Source organism: Dasypus novemcinctus, chromosome 26, assembly GCF_030445035.2.
Source record: "Dasypus novemcinctus isolate mDasNov1 chromosome 26, mDasNov1.1.hap2, whole genome shotgun sequence".
NCBI lineage: Eukaryota > Metazoa > Chordata > Mammalia > Cingulata > Dasypodidae > Dasypus > Dasypus novemcinctus.
In genome coordinates this window covers 35,319,587-35,346,021 of record NC_080698.1, presented here as the reverse complement: position 1 = coordinate 35,346,021, position 26,435 = coordinate 35,319,587, and the positions used below count along the sequence as shown (strand labels likewise).

Here is a 26,435-nt window from a genome sequence, read left to right as displayed (position 1 = left end):
GTCCTTAGCTTGTCACATGGCAAGGCACATGGCAGCATCACCTGGTCTCTCCCTTCTCATCCAGGCTCCATCTTCAGCTGAAGTGGCATTCTCTCTCTGTCTGAATTTCACTCCACTTATAAAGGACTCCAGAAATAGGGTCAAGACCCATCCTGATTAAGGTGGGCCACATCTTAACTGAAGTATCCTCATCAAAAGGCCCTACCTACAATGGGTTCACACACAGAGAAATGGATTAGATTTAAGAACATGTTTTTCGGGGCACATACAGCTTCAGATCCCTAACAGGGACACAAAGGTAAGACGTGACTTTATGACTCTTTCGAGACAAATAGCTCTTTAGTTTCTGCCTGTGGTCCCTACAGTCAAAAGATGAATGAATGTTTCCTGCATTTATTTAAAATAAGTTTTCCAGTAATGCAGGAAACTTAACTGGCTATCTCAGTAATGATTCTTGCAAAGTTACTTTGGTTTTGTCTTTAACACAGTGGACATGTTGACCCTGAAAGACACAGCAGTCAGTAATTCATCTACAAAGAAATGCCCAAAAGACTATGGCACCATTTTTTTCCCTAAAGAATGAAGACTTCACATTCTTTTTTTATCTCAATTTGTTTTATATGTTGTCAAAATGATTATGGCATCTTAATGGCTAATTCACAAAATAATTAACTCTGAGAGAGATGATTCATAGGTGGCTATGATATAGCCTTTTCTTATCTTTTGCCCTAGAATCCTTTCTGGTGAAGTTTTTTGGTATCACTCCATCTAGTCCTCCATATCCATAGTCAGTATCTACATGCATAAGATCCTTAAATTCTAGGGCTCCAGGTAGAGACGCTTTTTGGTGGTAATTTCTGGAGGCACAAACAATGCCAGCCCACTGTAATGCTTGCCTTCCATCTGGCCATTCATTCAGCTTAACAATATTCAGCTCAGTATGTCCTGACTCTGGGCCAAGCACTTAACCCACATTTCCTAATTTAAATGTTACCACATTAAATCCACATCAACTCTATGGAGCAGTTATACTAATAAGAAGAGTAATATCTCCTTTTCACAGATGGAGAAAACCCAAAAAGTAGTAGAACCAGGATTTGAATGTAGGTGTTTCTGACTCTGAAGCACATAATGCTCTCCTGTCTTCTTTGAATACCATTTAATGAGCATCTATTCATTATAAAGTTCAGGCTTTATAATGAATATTATATAATGAAATATATGAATTTATATGACTCAGTCTTACTAAGACGGTCTTAAGATTGGCTGATTTTGTCTTGCTGAAAAGTCTGTGTATTCGTATACAGCAACATCAGCAAAGTAAGGCTTGTAGGCCAAATCCAACCCTTTTGAAAATAGTTTTATTAGAACACATCCCTGTTCATTTTTATATTGGGTATGGCTATTTTTGTGTAAGAACATCAGAGTTGAATAGTTGTGACAGAACCCACAAAGACCTAAAATATTTATTATCTGGCTCTTTACAGAAAAATTTTGCCAAAAAGTCACAATCACCTGTGTTGATAAAATTCTTTCTAATGAAGAACCTCGTGTTTTCCAATGACTTAGGGTTGGCCTAACTATAAAGTACATACACATGCATATATTATTTGTTCAATTCAATAAATGTTTATTAAATACCCCAAAACAAGGTCAGGGTTTGGGATGATTTCTGCACAGTGAAGAACATGCACCATTCCCACTTAAAGTGTGAAATGTAGAACTTCCTTTGACTTTTCCCAAAAGACAATCCTAAGGTTTTGTGAGACTCTGGAGTTGTACACAATTCTTAGGCCATAACTCACCTCCTATACCTCCATCCCCACTCCATTTACAAACTGCCCTTTTGGAAAAACAACAGCAACATATATGACAAAAGTTAGAAACCCATTTTCACTTATCTCCTACAACTTAAAGGACCATCAGAAACTTTTCAGTTCTGGAATACAGAGGAAACCAATAGGAGACCTCTGATTCTGGCTTTATCTTCATCTCTATGGTTATTCAACCCGCAGATAAATTACAAGTTACTACAGAGGTTCCCACCAATGACATCCTGACTCACTGTCCTCCAACTTCTTTCATCTTTCTGGATTCCACTTCTAAGGCTCTTTATATTGTGTCAAGATGGACGGTGCTACTTGCCAAAATTACAGCGCATATGCTAGCATTTGGACAGATTTTCGTTTCACCTGTATAGAAAAATATTACCATTGCTGAAGTTTTTTCCATGAGTACTTTTTGTTCCTGTAAAAAAGAAGCTCATGGCCAGCTACACAGAAACATTTCATGTCTGTTCCTGTAAAGCAATGAAAATAGAATGTAAGTTTAAAGTAACTTTTGTTTGTTAAAATCTAACAAATGATTATCCTAGAAACACCAAACCATTGCAGGCCTATTTTTCTTAATGTTCTATGTTTTTTTCACTGCCAAGTGCCGGCTGGATCTGCATACCCAAACCACAGTTTCAGAAAAAGATTTCAAAGAAAAGTGATGTCGCTGGTTGGCTGACATCTCAAAAATGTTCTGCCTGAAGCCCTCCCAGAAGAATAGAAGTTATTCTTTCATTGCAAACATGATAAAAAGAAATAGCAAGAAAAAACAAAGGGCAAGGCTCTTTTTTAATGCAATCGAGAGGTATTTAAATGAAAGCAACTGTGTGCTAACAGTCGGAGGATGAGGAGGAGATGGACTCTGGAAATCATTTGTTTTGAGAGCTGTAGCTTTACATCATCTGTGCTCAGGCCACTGCAGCCAGCACCAAAGTAGTTTGTCTTTTGCTCTCATGGGGCCCTCACTGAAACACTGAGCACGACACTAGTTACTTGGGACCCTAGATGTTGAGAGAAAGTATTATCTTACTTCAGGGTTTCACTTGTCAAATCAATTTGCAATGGGGGGCGGCGGACTTGGCCCAGTGGTTAGGGCATTCATCTACCACATGGGAGGTCCGCGGTTCAAACCCCAGGCCTCCTTGACCTGTGTGGAGCTGGCCCACGCGCAGTGCTGATGCGCGCAGGGAGTGCCGTGCCACACAGGGGTGTCCCCCGCATAGGGGAGCCCCACGCACGAAGAGTGAGCCCCGGAAGGAGAGCCGCACCACACACACGGAGAGCTGACACAAGATGATGCAACAAAAAGAAACAGATTCCCGTGCTGCTGACAACAACAGAAGCAGACAAAAAAGATGCAGCAAATAGACAAAGAGAACAGACAACCGGGGTGGGGGATGGGAAGGGGAGAGAAATAAATAAATCTTAAAAAAAAAAAATTGCAATGGGAAGATACATGGGAACAGTTTATAATTTTCCATCCCTGTGGACAGGGTGACATTAGAGAATAACTTGTCACCCTTAAAAAACAGAAAGTCCTTCCTTTATCACTAGCCTAAAAAGATAATACTTAGTACCTGTGTAAAGTCTTCAGGGGTTTCTGCATAATAAAAATTAATTAGCAATTACTAGTATATTTTAGGTAAACACAGTTTATTATTACATAATTTTACAGAGTACATAAGAGTGAAGGTGGCAGGAAAAAATTAAAATTAATAAGTTCCTAGATCATAGGTTTGAGCTACAAAGACTTTAAAGGGCTTCTGTATTTTAAAGAATACACCGTAAAGTGAATATTAAATATCAGAAAAACAGATTTTTCAAATGGAAATTTTCCTATTTATTAATGAAACAAGTGCTGGGATTATTTAATAACATTTCTTTTTATTATTTTATACCTGCCATGTATATATGATGATGGGGCCATCTACTTTTTATAGAAGATTCCACTTAATCATAGATTTCACACTCAAAGCTCATTCCTTGGTTTTCTTGTCTTAAGAATAATCAAGTGTCTCTGAGGTTTTGAAAATCTGAAACCAGTAAATATTCGGTCAATTACTTAGTCCCTCAACATATTTTTCGACTGTCCACTGTGAACCAAACACTGTCCCTTGAAAGTCTTGGGGATCTAGCACTTACCAACAGGACAGAAATCTTTTAAACTTTAATTCCATAAAAGTTTAAGAGCCAACTTTGGAAAGCATAGCTTATGTGGTATATTGTTTCATCAACATAGCTTTTCATTTATATATTAAAAAAAAGAGTTATGTTGCCTCTTTTTTAAATTTTTATTTCCAGCATAGATAGTTGCTTCTAGTCAGGATGAAACTGATAATGGTTAGGCAGGCTGATAGGTTTTTCAAAAATTCCAAGATAATAGATATGTAATTCTTTCATGTTATTGCCCATCCCCCTTTAGGATTAGTGACAACTTCTGTAATAAAACTGTAGTGGGCATGCGTTTTTTTGCCTTTCTGGCATCTCTTCGAGGAACAACTTCCTCCCCTTCTCTCTTTTAAGTCTGGGTAAGGATGTCCTCACTCCCTGGTTTGACAGTAGGTAGCTGGTCTATTTTGACCCGAGTTGTGCCTTGGACATTCACTGCAACTATTAGAACAGGACGCTTTTTCTCCTGGAGTTGATACACTGGTGGGATGCGCCCCTGGACTGCTGGTGCTTGTTTGTACAACAAACAGCCTACCTGAGAAGGAAGGAGACTCACAGGAATGCAGAGCAGATTCTCAACGTGATCCTGTGAGCACTGGGTTTCAGCCATGCCTGAAGCTAGTTTTTTACCTGCTGGACTTTTCAGTTATGTGGTCTATTCTTTTTCTTTTTACTATGTCTAAGTCGCTTAATTCGGTTTTAGAAATTTACTGGCAAAAGGAATTCTAATACAAGCAATTCAATAGTCCTTAAAAATATAGCCTTTGGTGTGAACAGGAAAATAAACTCTAGTATGAAAAATGAAAAAAATAGATTATGCATATATACAGACACATGGAGAGTGCTAGTTGTGTATCTAATGTACCTAATAGCTAATGTTCCCTCTACCTCATTAACAGAACTTGATCAATTTTTTTGTGTTTTTTAATAGTATCACTGAGATAACTCACACACTATAAAATTCACCCTCTGAAAGTGTAAATTCAGTGGGTTTTAGTATATTCAGTTATATAATGATTGCATTAATTTTAGAACATTTTCATCACTGCAAAAGAAACTCCCTACCTATTAGCAGTCACTCCCCATTTTTCCTTCCCCCAAATCCCCTTGCTCCTGGCATGTACTTATCTAACTTTTGTCTCTTATACTTTCCATATAAATTAAATCATATAATATATGGCTTTTTTAAAAAAGATTTATTTCTCTCCCCCCTACCCCCACCCCAGTTGTCTGTGTCTATTTGCTGCGTGTTCTTTGTCCACTTCTGTTGTTGTCAGCAGCACGGGAATCTGTGTCTCTTTTAGTTGTGGCATCTTCTGTCAGTTCTCTGTATGTAAAGCACCATTCCTGGGCAGGCTGCACTTTCTTTCGCGCTGGGCGGTTCTCCTTACGGGGCGCACACCTTGTGCGTGGGGCTCCCCTATGTGGGGACACCCCTGCGTGGCATGACACTCTTTGCGCATATCAGCACTGCGCATGGGCCAGCTCCACACGGATTAAGGAGGCCTGGGGTTTGAACCATGGACCTCCCATGTGGTAGACGGATGCCCTAACCACTGGGCCAAGTCCGCTTCCAAATATATGGCTTTTTATGTCTGACTTTTTGCTTAATGTTTTCAAGATTCATCCATGCTATAGCGTGTATCAGTACTTCATCCCTTCTTATGGTGAATGTTTATCTATTATGTGGATATACCACATTTTGTTTATCCATTTATGAGTTGATAGACATATGGATTGTTTCTACCTTTTGCTACCATATATAATGCTTCTATGAACATTCATGTACAAATTTTTGTGTGAACATATGCTTTCAATTCTCTTGGGTATCCACCTAGGAGTGGAATTGTTGGGTGACATGCTAACTGTATATATCGCTTTTTGAGAAACAGTCAAACTGTTTTTCTAAAGTGGCTGCCCCATTTTATGATCCCAACAACAAAATGTGAGGATTCTAATTTCTCATCTTCACTAACACTTATTGTCTTATTTTTATGTTAGTCATCCTAGTGGGTGTGACACGAAGGCTTGTGGGAGAATTCCATTAGTATTACATAGAGCAGTGTGTCCTCCTGAAAGACTGAATTTTACTACACCCCTTGCTTTTCAGAGTGATATTGAAATATGAAAGAAGGTAATTGGGTTGGGCCTCCAATATAGCTCCTTAAAGAGGGCTAAGTTGGGGGCACTTTCGGCTTTCACCTCCTTCCTCCATTGTTTCTTCCTGAAACGGTTGGGTCTGCAGCAGCCATCTTGGTCCATGGAGGGAGCAAGGCACTAAGGTTGGAGAGCAGGAAGGTAAAAGAGTCCTGACTCCCTTCTGACTGTGAAGCCACCATACCAGCCTTGGGCTGCTAACTAAGAGCCTTATTTTTTTACGAATGGTAAATAAACTTCAAACTCCTTTATTCCATGTTTTTTTTTTTTGGATGTTATGTTATATTCAGCTAACAATCTTTTCCTACTGCATGGTGTGTGTGTGTGTGTGTGTGTGTGTGTGTATGCACAGTCACCAAACCTGATTCTTTCTCCTGGAAACAGACCTAGACCATGTTTTCCAGCTTATTGAGCTATTCACAGTGCCATGTGACTGAAGTCTACTCAGTGGAATGTAAAGGTAATGTATGCCATTCCAAGGCCTGGTCCATAAACACCTTCCATGGGCAATCTTCCATTCTCTATTCCCATCCATTGAATGAGTGGAGAGGACTCGGAGTACCTGAAAGAAGGCAAAGCCATGAGATGCAAGGAGCCTGGGGTCCTGAATGGCCACGTGGATGACCACACCAGAACAAGTGGGACGAATAGTTTGGTTAGTGTCTGTTTTCCACAAATGAGGGATTTCCTTACTGAATTACATCACACATACACACGTTCACATTTATATAAATCACATAATTTATACAAGGTCACACACACAGTGAACAGTGAACACATGTCCCTTCTTAGTCCAACCCTTTTTTCCTTTACTGTGCTGCAGGGGTATCTGTGACTACAGTATGTTTCATCATCTATATTTAGAAATTCCCTTAATGTCTCTGGGTTTTCACTTTCCCATACGAAAATGAGTAGTTTGGACTGGATAAGATATTAATACATTTGGTTTTGCATTAGAACTATTTGTGATTTCATCTCATAATTATTCCTGGGGTCCCATAAGTTCTCTAAAGGAAGAGCTCCGTCCTTCGTCCTTTTTCATATTTTTATTCTCAATGTTCTCTATATTACAGATAGTGACACAGTAAACGGTAGTGAAATAGAAGTTCGCTTCCACCTCCAAATGTCTACAATGTCATGAGTCTGTGAAATCATATTTGCGATAACACAAAACCACATGCAAACTCTTTCTGTACACAAGCCTGCCAACTCACAACCTGCGGCTAATGCCCTGTTCACATGAGAACTGGATGATCAGATTTCAGAATGGATTCCCTTATAGGAACAATGTTCTAAATGGTAGATATGTATTCTGCTTAGGCCATAGAATGAGATTTAGTCCATTTTGTGACATATAAACCTAATGCTAGCAGTGCCAGCTGGTACTCAGGGTCCTAGAAGCAGGAACTCACATGGAACAGGAAGAAGGAACAACTATTCAACAAACACTGAAGTCCTGGCTAAGTGTTAAACATGTGGGATAGAATAGGGACATGATTCCCCGTACTTATAAAGTATGGAATTTAGCATGCAAACTAGACCCTATCAAGTTGCATTCCTCCAGACCTTTCAGTGCCATCCAACACAAAGCGCAAATTCAAACTCCTCTCTCTATATGCCCTACCAAGGCCCTATATGCTTGGCTCCTACCTATTTCTCTACCCTTATTTGATTCTCCTCTTTGCCTTGCTCATTCTGCTCCAGGTTCTAGGCATACTCTGTCTCACTTAAATATAGACTAAGTCCTTAACTCCCTCTGAACCTTGGTACTTTCTGTGCCTTCTGCTTGGAATGTTCTTCTCCCAGCTATATGGCTGGAACATTCTCATCCTTCAAGCAACAATTCAATATCGCCTCCTCAGACTACCCTACTTGAAATTGTCTCCTCCAACTTCTCTTACCAGATTTTCTAATGTTCTTGAAGGCAGTACTTCTCAAACTTGAAGTGCCTACACCACTCAAGGATCTTACTAAAATGCAGATTCTGATTCAGTAGGTATGGGTGGGGCCTGAGACTCTGCATTTCCAACAAGCTATTTTCTCTTTGCTATAGGTGAGCACCTATGCTGCCGCTTTCCACACCACACTTCGAGTAGCTCTGCTTTAGAGAACGTAACACATTCCATAATTGTCTCACACACATAAAAGTTGATATTCACCTCTCCCTACCCTGGAACGAGGCCTCCAGAAAGACAGACATTGCTCATCGTGTTCACCTCTATAGCCTCGGTGCTAGGACAGTATCTACTTAGCATAGAGTAGCTCCTAAATAAATAATTACTGAATAAATCAAGACATTTCAAGTGTGTTGAATGTTCCATAAGGAGATGTGCAGCATGTGCTGTAGGTATTGGGGAAGCAGACCTCGCCAATATGCAGCACCAGACTATTGGACAAATATGTAAGACGTATTTTCCCCACTGTTCAATGCCCCCACTGTGATAGCTCATTCTGACTGATCCATGCATTCCAAGGTCTCCAAGATTGAAAATTGCCGACTTCTCCTCCCCAGACTCACTCAAGGTCAAATAAATCTCCCTGGTCCCCAGAATGGCAAACCTTGGCTATGTTAGGAGGCAAACAAGGTGATCAAAATAGTTCTGACTCATTTGTGAATGACTGCTATACCTTATTACTCTCTGGCAGTACTTCCATTTTGAAAAAGAAGATGCTTATTAACCCAACTGAATGGTTCTATTTCAGCCAATGTAGTACAAATACTTAGCTCTGGGGAAACCATCAAAGAAACACCAAAATGCTTGACCGTTTCTCTAGTTTCTGAGCCCACAAATTATTGAGACTCTAGGGGCAGCCAAAGTTAGATGCAGGGTAAAGGGAGGTGAGGCTATGATGGAGGCGTGGAGAGATTATTTAAATCATTTGTAAAATAATATGTCTGGGGTTAGGAGTTATGGAAGATGTACTATAACACTCACCGTGGTTGAGCGTGAGTTCTGGAATTCTCCTATGTTTCTGGTTGTCATTTGGATAACTTCTATAACCTCTGGAAAGCTCAGTTTCTTCATCTGTAAAAAGGAGCTAACAACACATGTGCCTCTTGATATACTGTGAAATTAATGAGATAATGTATATCAAGTGCTGAGAACAACGCTTGGCACCGAGTATGAGCTCAAGAAGTGGTGGTTGTTATGTTCTGATTAAACATGCTGATGGAAAGGACAGGAAGAACAGTTCAAAATTATAGTGGGCTGGTGGTGAATATAGAAATAGCATTTCTATCAGGCTTGGAACCACCTTTTGGCTAGAAAGTATGGAACCAGACTAAAAAGGGGAGAGGTGGAGGCAGGTGGTGGGGGGCAATAAGAATAGTTTGCAGTGTGACTTTTCCCCCTGTCCACAAGGAGCTCACCTGTATATTAAATATCCTGCTCCAAGCTGTTTCTGAGATGGCTCTGTGAAGATCTAATCCATGTTGGGAAAAATCAGCTACTTTTCTCAGGTTCTGCCACATTAAACATCTCCCTTCACACAGATTTTATTCAAATTTATTAGCATGGGATCTCAACTTTTCATTTTAAAATCCCATTCTCACTGCACTGCATTATCCCTGTTTTTCCCCATCCAGCAGAGGACGTGAGCTGCTAGCACTGCCTGAGTTCAGCAGTGACAAAAGGTTACTGGTGGTTCTCAAAACCTGTGGCAATTTTGCCCACAGTTGACTTTGTCATGACTTGGGGATGGGGAATTTGCTCCTGGCGTCTAGTGGGTAGAGACCAGGGATACTGCTGAACATACTAGAATGCACAGGACAGCCCCTACAAGAAAGAATTATTTGACCCCAAACGTCAATAATGCCTAGGATGAGAAACCCTGTCCCAAACTGTTCATGTTAGGCTTCAGTTCCACATCTGTAAAATGGAGTGACTAAATAATGTCCATGACCCCACCAGCTCTAACATTCTAGGAGGTTTTCTTTGTTCTCTTTTAATTTTGCTGACCTCCAAGAATCTCCACACTAAAATTAACTACAGAGGAGTGGCTCCCACAGACTTTGCTTTAGCCTAAAAAAAAAAAAAACCGCATCCATGGAAGGCATCTCTGTAGCATCAGCTGTAGCATTTCCTCAACAATCTCTTAGTCTGCTTTCGCGGGGCCACGTAAAGGGTGATGGGACTGATTTCAGAGATGCATCTACCCGAAGGGAGCACTGAGCTTCCATCTATGGGGTATGAAGTGCTTTCTCTATTTCTCAGAACTAGTTTGGCTTGAAGATCATCACCCTGTTCACACCAGCGCACTGGTGAAACTGACAAGCCCACACACTTTTGTTGAAAGAATTTCTTTCTTACTCATTATCTGAGTGCCTGTGAGCAGCGTAATACACTGATGGAGAAATTCTGGCACAGTTTATCTGAATGCAGGCCAATAATATTCCACCTGATGTACTGTCAAGGAAATATATCAAATGGTTAAAGATTTAAAAGAAAGTCTCTTCCACAAATAGATACCACCATCACTGATTAAAGAATTCTGGCCAGTGACCTCAAGATGCACTGAAAAATCTAAGCAGTGACGACTTTTTAAAGGTCAATTCAAAAAAGTAATCATTGTGGACATCAAGGCAATCCTTTCACTCTGATGAAGTAGTTAAACAGGAAAGGTCCTAGGGTTTTCCCAGCCACATAAAGGAGAGGATTAAAAGCAATTAGACAAAATGGGATGCTGTAATCCTACTTTCCAGACCCGAGACCCGCTAATCACGAAGCTCCAACGTTTTCACCTCACTATTCAAAAACTGGCAGTGGATTCCAAATGCGAATTTCATAGCTTGATTTCACTCTCACCAATGCTAACTGCACGTTTCTTAGGAATGTCTAAAACCTTGAAAGAAAACAAAAAACAAAAACAAGAACCCACCCAATCCAAAGGTACTGCTATGAACTTTCCACCTCGGTTGGAATCCCAAGACAAGAGTGTTCCTTCAACACTCAAGAGTGTTGTTGAAAACCAGTCAGGCTCACTGCTCTTTAAAGGGCTACCCCAGGGAATGAAAAAAAAAATTAAAAAAAGGCCAGATTCGTGGCTAGCCACGGCCACGGTTTTCCATGAAGTTCAATCCACGGGCATGCTGCTTCAGCATCACCTGGAAGCTGAGTCCTGCCTTCTCAGGTCCCGCCCCAGGCCCACTGGATGGCAACCTGCAATCACGTTAAAGTGCAAGACACACTGCTCTACACGACCCTGGTTTTCCCCAGCCTGAGCCTGCCCAGTGGTAAGATGGAAATATTACAAAGTATACATACACGAAGGAAAAGCAAAAGAAAACAGAGCTGAAAGAACGCCGTTAACTTAATCACGTGTGGGGACATGGGGACCTCTCCAAGTGCTACACGTCTGCACTTCTTAACTTTTTACGACCGGCGCTATTTCTTCTGTTATCGGGGAAATTGATTTTTAAATGGAGCTAACACTCGCCGCATTGATTTTCACAGGGAGCGATTGGGAGGCGCCCAGCACCGCCCTTGCCACTCCGCGGTGCAGCCGCTCAGGAGGTGTTAAGGGAAGTGGACGGAGCCGGCCAGGCGGCCTCTCACACTCAGACAGCTCCGGAAAGCTCTGACCCCGCAGATTCGGCCCCTGGAAGCCCCCGCCGCCGCCGGTCGTCGCCGGGGTCGCAGAACCTCTGGTCGGAACTGCAGCTGCAGCGGGAGCATTCCGCAGGCTCCGTAACTTTCCCTGGTAATAAATAAATAAATAACGGCCGTAAGTGCTGGGAGAGCGGGCCCCGAGATGTTTTTCACCTATGCAATAAGAAAGGGGGAAAGAGGGATGGACAAGTTTTGACCCGTCTCGGAAGAAGCTCCAGGAGAACTCAACTGGGCGAAAGCGGCCAAGCCTCAAACTTGGTGCCCTTCTCTCGGCTGGAGTTTTTTTCTCCGACAGCGAAAACTGCAGGAGAGCAGACAGAAGTCCCTGGAGAGAACTCTCGAGCTGGCGTCCGGGGTGGGACCGGGTCCCCTCGGCGAGTCTTGGGCTCTTCCTCACCTTCCCCTGCCTCCCCGCCTTCTCCCCGTAGGAGGGGGCGGGCTGGAGGCCGCCGGGGCAGGATGTGCGTGCGCTCGCGCTCGCGCAAATACGGCTGGAGGAGTCCTGTTCCTCGGGCATTTTCCGAGGAAGTCTCGAGCAATTAGACTCAGTCCGGGGAGAGCGAGCGTGCGAGCGGGCGGTGCAGCCAGCGTGTCTGGGCCGCCCGGCAGGCAGGGAGGGGGCGGCCGGCCGCCCGGCGGCGACCCCGGGCCCTGGCCGCCACCATGGGCTTCGAGCTGGACCGCTTCGACGGCGACGTGGACCCGGACCTGAAGTGCGCGCTGTGCCACAAAGTTCTGGAGGACCCGCTGACCACGCCGTGTGGCCACGTCTTCTGCGCGGGCTGCGTGCTACCCTGGGTGGTGCAGGAGGGCAGCTGCCCCGCGCGCTGCCGCGGTCGCCTGTCGGCCAAGGAGCTCAACCACGTCCTGCCACTCAAGCGCCTCATCCTGAAGCTGGACATCAAGTGCGCGCACGCGGCGCGGGGCTGCAGCCGGGTGGTCAAGCTGCAGCAGCTGCCCGAGCACGCCGAGCGCTGCGACTTCGCGCCCGCGCGCTGCCGCCACGCAGGCTGCGGCCAGGTGCTGCTGCGGCGCGACGTGGAGGCGCACATGCGTGACACGTGCGACGCGCGGCCCGTGGGCCGCTGCCAGGAGGGCTGCGGGCTGCCCCTCACGCACGGCGAGCAGCGCACTGGCGGCCACTGCTGCGCGCGGGCGCTGCGGGCGCACAACGCGGCGCTCCAGACCCGCCTGGGCGCGCTGCACAAGGCGCTCAAGAAGGAGGCGCTGCGCGCGGGCAAGCGCGAGAAGTCGCTCGTGGCGCAGCTGGCCGCCGCGCAGCTCGAGCTGCAGATGACGGCGCTGCGCTACCAGAAGAAGTTCACCGAGTACAGTGCGCGCCTCGACTCGCTCAGTCGCAGCGTGGCCGCGCCGCCAGGCGGCAAGGTAGGCACCCCCCCACACACACAGCCCTGCTCGGACCCCACTGCTGGCGTCCGGGCAGCCCAGGGCCCCGCCCCGCCCCGCCCCGCCCCTTGGGCACAAGGATACTCGGAGCATCCCTGCTTCCCTGTTCCACGTCTTGCCAGCGGGATCATCACAAACAGGTCCCTGAACCTAAGCTTGGGAACTATGCTCCTCTCTGTGTTCCCAGGGTGAAATATAGCTATGAACCTTCAGAAGTTCCAGAAAGTCTAAAAAAGGAACCTACAGCCAAGCTTAGAGTAAAGATGAACAGTACGGCTCCAGTGTCAGAACTATATGCAAATGCTTTGCTATGGCTGTACGAGCGCCGTCCCTCCCGCCCCCAAAAGACCAGCTGAATGGAAGTCGCATAACCTCTCTGAAAGTTGGAAACCATGGCCCGTAGGGGCATGGCAGGATGAAATAATGAGACACAGGGTGAACTGTATCTCTGCATCCTCAGGGATTGCAGAAAGAAGAAAGACAACCCCCAGCCAGTGTAGGGTAAGATAAGAAGGACGCCTCTGGAGGACAAGCTGGATTCAGATGGGCATTCTGCTGCCAAGTAGCTGGGTGACCTTGAGCAAGCTGCGTAACCTCTCTAAAGTTGGAAACTATGGTCCCTAGAGACAGGAGACCCAGGCGCTCTCTGAGGTATTTATTTAAGGATTCCAGAAAGGAAGGAACCTGCTACCAAATATAAAGTAATAATTTAGAGTGAATTCTCTGGAGTTAGAACTGTTTTCACACCTGGGCTTTTTGCTAACTAGCTGCTGAACTTGGGGTTTAAACTCCAAGTGTCTCAGTTTTCCTAAATGTAAAGTCACTTGTTACAAGGATTCAAGGAGAGAATGTCTAAAAGGACCTATCACTGTGTCTGGCAGAGAGTAAATGCTCCATAAGTTTCCCTGCAATTATTTTTAAAATCTCTCTCTGTGCCATCCCTTTGCCGTGGTAGAAGGTGATTATTGTAATAGCCGCCACCAGTTGAGTGCTTATTTTGCTCCGGGCACTGTGCTAAGCACTTGCCAGTTGTTTCCTTTTTAATCAAGTAAGACAGGTATCGTGATGCCTCTTGTAAATGAGTAAACTGAGGCTATTAGGGACAGTTGTGTGCACAGGTTCATGGAACTTTTAGGTGCCAGAGTTGGATTTTGAACCACATGTGCCCATCTCTCAAGCCCAAGCTCTTAACCACAATTTTGCTACTTCTCACTGTAACTAGAAAGGACTGTTTTTTGCATGGTTTGTTTCAGCAATTGTGGTAAGCACTTTACCTGATTATCTATTTAATCCTTTGAGATGATGAAACAGCCTCAGAGAGGTTATATAACTTGTCCAAAATCCAGCAGTGACTCAGAGGCAGAACCAGGATTCAGGGTCTCCTTCAGGATTCTCAGCCTCAGGACTGTTGGCATTCGGGGCTGGATAGCTCTTTGCTGTGGAGTCTGCCCTGTGCTTTGCAGGCTGTTTAGCAGTGTCCATGGTCTCTACCCACTAGATGCCAGCAGCACCCACCCAATCATGACCATCAAAAATACCTCCAGTCATCATCAAATGGAGCAAAACAGCCCTGGTTGAGAACCACTGGTTTCCCTGGTTGTAGAGGCCCCATTTTCAACAATGCTGTGCTTCTGTCCCCCCACCCCCAGGGATGGGGGCTTAGGGGGCAGGGGCCATGCCGCTGCCACTCTGTGGTTGCCCTGTCCCAGATGGTGCAGAGAGAGAGGCGCATATTTGCTGGAGAGGTCCCCCGGGGGCCTTCTCCCTGCCCCCTTCTCCCATGTGTGTACACCAGGCCTGCAAGTTTCCCAACTCTTCCCCCTCCTGGCCCCTGGCCCGCCTTTCTGCTGTAGCCTCAGCAGCTGGCCGGCTCTGGGCGAAGGGCAAATATTTACAGCTCCGCGGCTCACCCAGGACCGCACAGGCGCACAAAAGACGAGTGTGAGCCTGCAAGTCACCAAAACAGGGGGAAACTTTTCTTTGAGGAGGCGCCGGGTTTGGGGGTGAAGGCGTTCCCGAGTTTTCCCTGTTTATGCTGTTATCTGGGCTTCTTGTGTAGTTTTAAGCGATGCTTATTTATAAATAAGCTGTTCTCTCCCCCAGAGTTTATACAGCATTCATTGTTAAGCTAGTTTATTATTTCTTCTTGCCTTTCTGTTTTCTTTCTGGAGTGTTTGGGTAAACTTCTCTCAGAATCAAAAATGTGATACTTTGAATCAAAACTGTGGATGTATTTGAAGCTCTCTTGGGGGTGGGGGTAGGATAATTAAGGTTCTTAAGTTTAGGGACAAGATGTTGCATTTAGAGTTTACAGAGAAAGTTTCCTTGGGGAGTTGGAACCCTGCTCAGCACTTGCACAGTTCTCAGTGCAGCCCTTGAGGACATCCAAGGCCTGCCCTGAAAACCCTAAGTGGTTTCTCTGGCCTCTTCCCCAAAGTTAACTCTCAGTGCGCCTTGCTGTTCCAGCATCAGCCAGAAAACCCCGTCCCGCTGGAAGCTCTTTAAGAACGTGTTTATTTCATTGGGCTGACTCTCTGCTCCTGCTGGGTACTGTTTATTCTCTTCCAAAGGCAGAAGGATTTATATCGCTTGGAAACGCTTACGTGCAACACTTCTATTTTATTTTTTCATACGTCCAAATGTTTACCTCTCTGTAAGAAGATGAAGTAGATAAGAACCACTCAGAAGATTTTAGATACTAGCTCTTCAAGGCCTAGAATTTGGTCCTTAAGACTATCTGGCATCATTTAAATGATCGTAGGTTTCTACTTGTTGACAACTGCTGAGTACTTTGCTGTGCACATTGGCCTTCTCTTTGAAAACGTGAGCGAGAGCAGGGCTTCTCATACTTAGCAGGATCAAAATCACCTGGGGAGCTTGTTGAACCACTCAGATTCCTGAATCGTACCCTGAGAAATTCTGATCCAGTAGGGCCATGTGGGCCTGCAGTTCTGCATTAGTAACAAGCTCCCTGGGCATGCTAGTCCCCACATCCCACTTTGAGTAGCCACTGAGCTAGATGAAGAGCTCAGGCTCAAGGACAGACATTGACCCAGCATTCATTTGTCTCCTCCAACCAGTGATGATTTTTCTGGTCATTGTCTAAACACCCTTCCTAAATGTTTTAAGAAAGCCCAGACTGCCTAGCGGTTATTAGATAACCGTAGCCTAGAAAGGCGTCTCTGGCAGCTCTGAAGCTGCAAGTCTTGGTGACGCTACACTTAAGTAAGTCAGAGTTTTGCTCCCAGCCTCTGTTTCCTACCCTGACTTACCCACTCGATTCTAAAAGCAACAGGATTCAAGAGCAAAAAAACGGTTTTGTTTGTTTTTGTGTTCCCAGGAAAGGAAGCGTTCTGGAGATAGCTTTCCTTGGATTTGTTGAGAAACTTGTGACCCACCCCTATTACCTTCTGCTTTGTCACTCCCGTGCTGTCTGCCACTCCGTCCTGTTGATCTTACCTCCTAAATACCTGCTCACCATCCCTGCCAAGTGAGCACATCGGCCTGAAGCAGGGCTTCTCCGCCTGGTGGTATTGGCGTGTGGTAATGGATACTTTTTCGTTGGGGAGGAGGTGTTCTCTGCACTGCAGTGTCTTTCACAGCATCCCTGGCCTCCACTCGCGAGATCCCAGTAGCAGTACTCCCTCCCCCACCTCCCAGCCCCCCAGCTGGGACAATGAAACATGTCTTCAGCCATTGGCAAATGTCTCCATGGGGGCAGAATTGGCCGTGGTGGAGAACCATTGGTTTCAACTACCATCATCTCTTCCCTGGACCACAGTCACTGCTCCCTCCTCTAAAATCCATCTTTACCTGGCAGCAGGAGTCATCGCTTAGAAATGGAAATCTGATGGAACTCTCCAGTCTTCAGTTCTTCTATGCCTTCCAGGCTTGCTTGGGTGGATATAAAGTCCAGCACGCTGTGGACCCCGCCAGCCTTTGCCTCCCTGTATCCCTGTCCCTTCTTTATTCTCTCCTCCTAGCCTCACTGATCTCTGACAGTTCCATGAATGTGTATCTAAGCTCCTCTCTGCCTCTGGGTATTTGCACTTGCTCTTCCTCTGCCTGAAACAGCCTAACTCCTCACACTCATCACTAGGTAACCTGTCTGTTCTACCATCTCGGCTCAAGCACCACTACCTCCAGGAAGCCCTCGCTAACTCCACTGATGAGTCTGGGGCCCTGAGACTTGGGCTTTGATACTCCTCCCTCCTGGCATTTATCGCAGCTGTAGCTAAGTAATTGGGCGAGGCCTTATGCCTCTCGCTGGCAGGGACCATGGTTGTCCTGTTCAGAGCTCTGACCCAGCAGTAGATACATTGCTACGTGCCAGAGAGCTCTTGGTATGTATTTGTTGAGTGGATGAATTCAAAATCCAAATGTTGTCTAGTCAGCTATTGACACTTTTCAAATTGTCTGTCAAGAATGGGCTTGTATTTTTTTAAAAAAAGAATGCGTTTTTCCATGACTCCCAAGTTAACAAAATTGTTTTGTTTTGTTCCATTAGACCCACCCAGATCAAGATAATAAAACCTCAATTCCCAGAAACTATTTTGTCCATTTCCCTACTCCTGAAGATAAGTAAATCTAATAGACAATTTTATCAAAAGGTGTTCCAGATGTGCAGGCTCCTTGACATGTATCTACCAGTGTTCAACATTCAGCATATTTTCTGTTTCTGAAAAGCTTCAGCAAATAGTTATTCCATCATTCTAACAGAACAGCCTGGCTTAGCTAAGGAAATTATAGGCTGTTGTGTCCATTTCATTTTAGTGGTTTATAAGAAAATTAGGACTTGCTTTACAAATATGTTAACCAACTATACTGGATTAAATGATCACAACTGGACAAGTTGGATTGGGAATTATGTTGTGATTTATCTGTAGTGCTTCTTTCTGTGTTCAGAAATGATGCTTGCCTCTCTGTAAAAATATTTGAGAAGTAAAAATCTGTAAGGCAGTTATGCATTGGAGTATAGACCAAGAAGCTTAAAATTGAAAGAAAATAGCATTCGTTGAGTTCCACTGGGTATTAGATGCAGTGGGTACTTTCTATGTGTACATACACTAATTTCATCTTCTTAGGTAGACCTCTTTATTTGGTAGGGGAGCAGATTATGAAACAGCTAGGTTAAGACCAAAAGTTATACCTAAGTGTAGAGCCGGAATTTGAACCCAGCATTACCTGAGTCCAAGCTCATACTCTTTTACCAAAATAAGAAAAACATTTTCTACTGGCCAGTATCCCCCCTTACTTCCTAAGGATTGTTGTTATATATGCCAAGCACTGAATGGACTGGTGTTCAGGCATGTTATTTTATTTCATCCTCAGAAAGGCCCTTTGAGGTAGATACTAGTACCAAAGACCAGTTACCCTCCATTGTGCAGATGGAAAAGCACAGACTCAGAAGGTTAACTAGCTTGCCCAGTGTCCTCCTTTGGCTCATTTTAGTTTGTCCAGTTGCTCCTGGTCCATGCAGATGAAATATGTTCATCCCGTGCCTTAATTTCCATTTTCATGTGCCTGGTGCAGAGCCCATTGGATAGAAAACAATTCAGATCCTGGCTATAAAAGAGACTTAAGCAATATAAACAAAAAGGAAATAAGGAAATGGTGTCTCTCATGGAGCAGCAGCTCATCTCTTTAATTTTTTTTTAATCTCCGTTAAGAGTAGTTAACAGTAGGAGCTTAATTAAATCCTTCCACAGCAGTCACTCTGTTCCAGTCCTCACATTCTCATTCACCACGTGCCAGGTATTAGGGTGGGCACCGTTGGTACAGAGATAAACCTAAGCAGTTTGAACTCATGGGGTCAATCAGACATCCACTTGTGCTTTTGGAAATGCAACACTAGTTTGTCAAGTCTTTTCTCACTCCAGCTTTTTAGCCATGGGTTAGCCTCAGTCCCCCCATGACTAATGGTGCTCTACTAAGCCTGTTCCAATAAGAAGGGGAAGGGGTGTAACACGATGATTACTTTTGTAAAGAAAATGACTAACAGATGGGCCGAGCGCCCATCTTTCTCACCCGTCCCTAAGGAACAGGCTGTGTGCAAGGGGCCCCAGCAGTAGCCCTGTGCCCCAGGAGAGGGGGGTTGAGTTTTTCCCTGGCCACAGGCAATGGGTGTGCAGAGGCATCAACCTCAGAACTTTGCTAAAGGCTCTTTTCAGAGCTCTGCTCCCATGACCCAGGAGAGGGGTGAGGATGTGGGGCAGGGTTGGATCTAGGCCTCCGGCGATGAGCAGGCTGCGGTTGGTGAGATCACGGCTCATGTCCTCCCTCTGCCCTCTTGTCAAGGGACTCTGTGGCTGTCCTCTACCCTCCTTGAAGCCTTGATGGCCTCTTCTCTAAAATGGGATGATAATATTCCTGCTGATCAGGTTGTCATTAGGATTAACTGAGGGGATGTGTGCATAGTGCACGGTAAGACTTACCACGTACTTGTTGAACATCTACTAGTGACTGGCACCCGTTGGTTTTTAGAGTGTTCTAATAAATTGCTGAAGAAGCATTAGAAATGGTTGTCATGGAAAAGAAGGAAAGCTGTTTTTACTCAAAGGGTCACAATTGTTTTGTATTTTGTTCTGCCCCTGCATGACCTCTTCTGGGTTTCTATCCTCTGTTTCCAGCACTGCGAAAAAAGTGCAAAAGAGGATATTACCATCCGTTTCACTGCCTCTGGGTAGAAGCTCTGAGGTGAGGTGTATTAAAGAGTAGCTTAGAGGCCACGCACAAGGCGGGGTGCCGGGAGCCTGTGAATGTGGAGTGTGTGTTCGTGTTTGTCCCCCACAAAGGAACAAAGCTAAGGAGGTGTTGGCCGGGCAGAGCGCCTACCTCCTCTAAGCAGCAGCCTACATTTAGTCAGCTAGCCTGTGCTTGCTTTCTGATTTGGGGAATAAGTGCCTCAAGTTAGGTAAATGGAAGTTGAAATTTTAAAAACTCAAACTACCCCTTAGTCTATCACTTGGAAACGTTAAGGTGCTGTAGAACCTTAAATAATGTTATTTTTTAAACTTTTTATTTTGAAATGCTTTCAAACTTACAGGATAGTTACAAAGATAAGACAAACCCCATTCAGAGAATCCAACATATCCCTAACCTCCCAGATATCCACATCCACCAATTTTAACATTTTGCCACATTTCTTCCCTCCCTCCCCCTCCCTCCATCTTCCCTCCTTCCACTTGAATGTAGGTTTTCTACATCATGCTCCTTGAGCACTTCATACTGTACATTTCCTGAGAACAAGGTTATTCACTTACATAACCACCTTAAATACTGTTACCAAGAAATTAGCGTTGATATAAATAAAGCTTACAGTTGATATTCTAATTTTTCATATGTCACAATAATGTCTCTTTAAGCCTTTTCTTCTCCCTAGGCATCAGGATGTGATCCATTCCAGAATCATGCATTGCCTAATTGTCACTGTCTCTTTAGTTGCTCTTTCAATATAAATTTTCCCAGCTCAACCACTCCCAAGCAGGTCATTCAGTGGGCTTAATCCTGTTCGCCTGCTCCCCACCCAGGCAGCCTGGGCTCCATGAGCTTGCATATCCTTTGATAATTTCTTTGTAGTTGCCCTGGGGCTTACATTTAACATCCTAAATCTATAACATTCTCGTTTTCTGTGATACCAGTTTAACTTCAGTAGTTTACACAAACTAGGTTCCTGTTCCCTTCTTTTTTTAAAAAAAAAAGATTTATTTATTTCTCTCCCCTCCCCCCCATCCCAGTTGTCTGTTCTCTGTGTCTATTTGCTGCCTCTTCTTTGTCTGTTTCTGTTGTTGTCAGTGGCACGGGAATCTGTGTTTCTTTTTGTTGCGTCATCTTGTTGTGTCAGTTCTCTGTGTGTGTGGCACCATTCCTGGGCAGGCTGCACTTTCTTTCGCGCTGGGGTGGCTCTCCTTACGGGTGCACTCCTTGCGCGTGGGGCTCCCCTACGCGGGGGACACCCCTGTGTAGCAGGGCACTCCTCGCACGCATCAGCACTGCACATGGGCCAGCTCCACACGGGTCAAGGAGGCCCAGGGTTTGAACCTTGGACCTCCCATGTGGTAGATGGATGCCCTAACCACTGGGCCAAGTCCGCCACCCCTGTTCCCTTCTGTCCCTTAAATAAGGGTGCTTTTTTTGGTTGTTTTATTTTATTTTATTTTGTTTATATTAATAGATTTTTTTATTTTTTGAAGATACATAGAGCATACAAAATGTTACATTAAAGAATACAAGAGGATCCCATATACCCCAACTCCCCACCCCACCCCCAAAATAAGGGTTTTTTAAAATTATATTCTGGTGAAGCCTTGCTTATCAATGTTCACTAGATAAACAGGTGAGATCAGGATATAAGTAAGAGATGCAAATTTGAAATCAAATGCATGGAAATGGAAAAGTACACCTTTAGGGGTTTCTCAGGTTGTTTAGGTATAGCAACAGACTAAAACTTGTTTTGCCTAGGGAAATACTGAAAAAATTATCTCTCATTATTTTTCAATATCTCATTTGGTTTATGGATGAGTATCAAATATTCAGTGGATATTGAGTTCAGAGAAGCCATTTCATTGTCCCTTTCCACCTGTTTTCTCATGCCCTTTCTCTCTCTGCATCCTCTCTGCACCTCTCTTGGTGACGTACATCCTTTAATACTTCCATTGACTGTCATCTTCATCTTCAGTGTATTTTCAAGCTTTGCCCCATTGGCTCTCTTCAGTCTTAGGCTCAAATGGTTTCCTCTTCTGTTCTTCCTGAAAAAATCCGTTCGTTGGAACTGGAGTTTAATTACAGGGAGGGGTTCATGCAGGTGACTTCATCATTAAAAACATAGTTTGAAGGAAGTGGATGTGGCTGAAGTGATTGGGCTCCTGTCTACCATATAGGAGGTCCAGGGTTCAATTCCTGGGGCCTCCTGGTGAAGGCAAGCTGACCCATGTGGCAAGCTGTCTGGAGCAGAGAGCTGGTCCGCTAAGATGTACAGCAAAATGATGCAACAAAAAGAGACACACAGAAGAGACAGTAAGAGATGCAGCAGACCAGGGAGCTGAGGTGGCACAAGAGAGTGATCGCCTCTCTCCCACTCCGGAAGGTCTGAGGATCAGTTCCCAGATCCTCCTAACGAGAAGACAAGCAGACACAGAAGAACACACAGCAAATGGACACAGAGTGCATACAGTATGTGTGGAGGGGGGATAGAAAGAAAGAAATCTTTAAAAGAACAAAAACATAGTTTGAACTACAGAAAGGACCGAAGCATCTGAGTGCAGGCAGTGAAGCTGTCCCCATTCTTTAGTACAGAACCTCTGGCAGCCCGCTCTGTGTCCTTGTCCCTGTAATCCCCTCCCCTGCCCATTTTTGCCTGGAGACGACCAGACTTAACAGCTCTTTCTTGTCACTAGTCACCAGACAGAGCTCTTTCCCAGCTGTGGGAGTGTCAGAGAGCTTTGCATAATCTGAGGCTGAAAGGTGTCCTGTCACTCCAGATACACTGACTAGCGGCCTGTCAGTTACTTAGCTCAAAAGCCACTGGGCAACTTGCCAATGGAGCCAGTTCTCATCTGAGTGTCCCTCACCAGGGATAGCTGGAAAGTACGTCCCTGGGCGGAAAGGAGTTTTAGAAAGAGTCCACATGGACAGAGGCGTGGACGGACTCTGGGGGCCGCCACGCCTGCTAGGAGAGGGCACGCATCCAGGCTTCTGAGCCCGGGCCATTTGGAAGACAGCAACAGAGCAGTACTAAAAAGGGATTTTGCCCACTGGAGGCTGTTTACATTCTTGGATGCTTTTAAAACAAGCCACCCAGTGGTGGAATGGGGGAGAGTATGGGCCATGATGTGGACAATTGACCATGAGGTGCATAGGTGCCCAAAGATGTACTTGACAAATGCAATGGATGTGTCATGATGATGGGAAGGAGTGTTGCTGGGGGGGGGGGGGGAGAGGTGGGGTGGGGGTGGTAGGGTTCAATGGGACCTCATATATATATATTTTTAATGTAATATTATTACAAAGTCAATAAAAAATAAATAAAGCAAAAAAATAAAATAAAACAAGCCACCGTGAGGTGTCTTTTTGACAGAGTACAACCTATTTTTGCTTTTTCGCTGTGATCTCCACCCCCAAAAAATAATTCTTGTCCAGTTAGACCTTGACAGGAAGCAGAGTGATTACATTTCTGGGGATTTTAATAATGATCCAGTAGTTACCTGCTCCAATATGATAAAAATCTAAGCAAAGTCAGCTTCATGACCGTGAGAATTGAGCTTGATTTCTGCTCGCCGCGGCTCATTGTTTAAGTGTTTTGGGCAGCTTGTGTCGCTGTTCAGGTCACGAGGCCCACATCGCCTTCTCCTGAAATGAACATACCTTCATGCTTCTCAGCCTGGAGACCTCAGGGTCCCCCGAGGGGCCTCTGCCTTGTACTAGAGGCACTGAGGAGCTGGTTATTGCTTCTGGCCCAGCCCCAGGGGGACAGCTGATATCACTGGATTCCAGAATATGACTGAAGTCTTCCTTCTCCAACCCCTGGCTCTTGGTGAGGCCGCCTCGGCCTCCTGGGTCCTGGCTACTGGAGGGAAGAGCCATTTACATCTGGGACAAGTAAGGATAGATGGTAGCCCAAGGAAAAGCTGCTCAGGCAAGTGCCCCTTTACCTCCAGTTTTGTTGTTGTTTCTATTTGCTTCACTTTTCTTCCCAGTCCAGTAAGACCTACTGGTCTGGTGGAACTTGGAGCAGTTCATAGTCTCTTAGCAATCCCCAAGTGCCACGTGCTCCACCACTGTGCAGCTCTCTTCTGCCTCTACGGTCCCATCCAAGTCCACCATTTCCTGGACGGGAAGTTTCTCCTCTCCTGCTGGCAGTCAACATCTATTTTCCAGACCTGGCCGAGTCATGTGCCTTATCTCTCCTTCCCACGCCCCCCAGCCTATCTGGTCAGCATGATTGCTTATTGCAGCCGCGCTCCCCTGAAGGTCCAGGCTGAGCCCTGCAGTTGTCTTCCTCATTGTGTCCCTCTGCCACGTCCAGATTAAAGACCGTCCAGCAGTCTCCTGGAATGAGCCAGTCTGTCTCCAGTTGTGTGTGGGAGAAAAGACGCATATGTGGAAGTAGCCCCATCCTTAGTGGAATGTTAAGAGGATTGTGTAACTGTCTTTTTTTTTTTTTTAACTTCAGGACCCACTACTCCAAAACTTGCTTTATCTGAACTAGTGTAGAATTAGGCATTCTCCATTATTTGGTTTTTGTGGAAGAGTAATTTATCTCAGTACTTGGCCTTACTTGAATTTTGAGCACTTACTGTTGGCCCTGTATACTTTCTAAAGGTGCTTTGTGGGTATTAACTGTGTCATTCATGCCTCGTGGTAACCCCATGAGGTAAGAAGCAGCTATTAGTACCCCTGTTCTATGGATGAGGAAACCTATACCAGTTCTGACTCGGGAATCCAAGATCTTAACCATGATACTGTTCGCCATTCAGGAGAGTAATACCTATTCTTAGGATAGATAGTCTTTGGTGTATATAGATAATCTTGCAACCATGATTTTGTAGTCAAAACAAGCCATGCTTAAAACTCTAGGGAAAAAATTATCTAACCTTTCATGATATTTTAATGAGAAGGTTTTGTTTTCATGTAGGGAGATTTAAAGCAGGGTGTAAAAATTCACCAGCATAGTACAGAGATCATGGATTTTGGAGTTCAGTGGAACTGAGTTCCAATCCTGGTTCTCTCACTTCACAGCTGAGTGATCCTGCGCAAGTGAATGGACTTCTCTAGCCCCCCTTGCCTAAGTATAGAACGTTGAGACAATGTCTACTTCAAAGGACCTATGTGCTGGCTAAGATGTTTATATGAAGTGCTTGACACACAGACTGTGGCCAGGGAAACTGAAACTCTTTCCCCTCTTTGTTTTACTGCATCAGACATTGAGAAATTTTCAAGTGTGGGTTATAGCAACTAAAACAGATGAACATTGGTTCAGTTTTCTTTGGGATGGAAGATGCAACTGTTAACATAATATCTGTAAACAGTTGGGAAAGCAGTGCTGATGGGAGCCTTTGCCATTTTCCCATATTCCTGTGTATAAATTTCTTCAATTGGTGGAATAAAATTGAGCGAGAATCTTTTAAATGCTTTCCATCCTGAAGCATTTATGAGGGATTAATATTAATATATTAATGATGTTATATCTATATATGAAGCCTTGTGTTTAAATTCTGCATTCATATGTCTTCTGAAAAATTACAAATAGAACTGAAGTAGTTAAAGTTGACTGAAGGGAGGAGAGTGGAAAAGAAAAACCAGAATCAAGCACAGCGTATCAGAGACTAGACAGTGACCTCTGGTAATTAGCTGGAGAAATGAAAGGAATTCTGTCCAGACCGAGCTTGCCTCTCTTTATTTTATCCCTGCTAGCATCTTGTGTTGAATTGTCCACATAGTGATTTACTCCTGTAAATCAATCCTAAAATAGGCAATGCTGCTACCTCAAGTCATTGCTGCCTAAGCCTCCTGGGCTAGACCAGATCATGATGCTTGTAGAAAATGAGAACACCCCTTCTTTTTCTCAGCAATTAAATCCAGCTAGGAAGCATGGAAGGTTGACTTGATTGTTCCAGCACTTCTTCAGAACTGCTAGTCAGCTGAGGAATGTTTTGTTTCAAACATTGCCCCATCTTGAGGGAGGTCTCTGAGGCCAGGGCTAAGCGTAGGTGCCCTTCGGCATCCTAGATTTAGTCTTTTGAGATAAGGAGTCCAGTAAACAGTTTAGAGTTTATTTTCTGACACTGGTCTCCTGGGTAAGACCTCCTTGTAAGTCTTTTTTTTTTGAAACTTCTTCAGTTAACTATCTTTGGCAGAACTGTAGATATTGCCAGCCTATATGAAATTCTTTTCTACATCCCACACTAAAAATAAGTAGTGTAGAAGATAAGGTCTAAAATTGGAGAGTATAGGTTTGAATCCCAGGTCAACCTTTGACTAGTTCTTTGACCTTGGACACGTTTCTTTTTCTTTTTTTTTTTTTAAAGATTTATTTATTTATTTAATTCCCCGACCCTCCCCCAGTTGTCTGTTCTCTGTGTCCATTTGCTGCATCTTGTTTCTTTGTCCGCTTCTGTTGTCGTCAGCGGCACGGGAAGTGTGGGCAGCGCCATTCCTGCGCAGGCTGCACTTTCTTTCGCGCTGGGTGACTCTCCTTACGGGCGCACTCCTTGCACGTGGGGCTCCCCTACGCGGGGACACCCCTGCATGGCGTGGCACTCCT

The 26,435-nt window shown here is 44.7% G+C and overlaps 1 protein-coding gene across 1 annotated transcript in view; it reads left to right on the top strand.

Annotated features, from left to right (window-relative positions):
• The first annotated feature begins 7,198 nt into the window (after nucleotides 1-7,198).
• PDZRN3 (PDZ domain containing ring finger 3) overlaps nucleotides 7,199-26,435 on the top strand; it is a 240,348-nt gene continuing 221,111 nt past the window's right edge. The window contains exon 1 of the mRNA XM_058288725.1: nucleotides 7,199-13,153. Coding sequence (XP_058144708.1) covers nucleotides 12,431-13,153 — 723 coding nt within the window. The 5' untranslated portion in view covers nucleotides 7,199-12,430. The remainder of the gene's footprint in view (nucleotides 13,154-26,435) is intronic.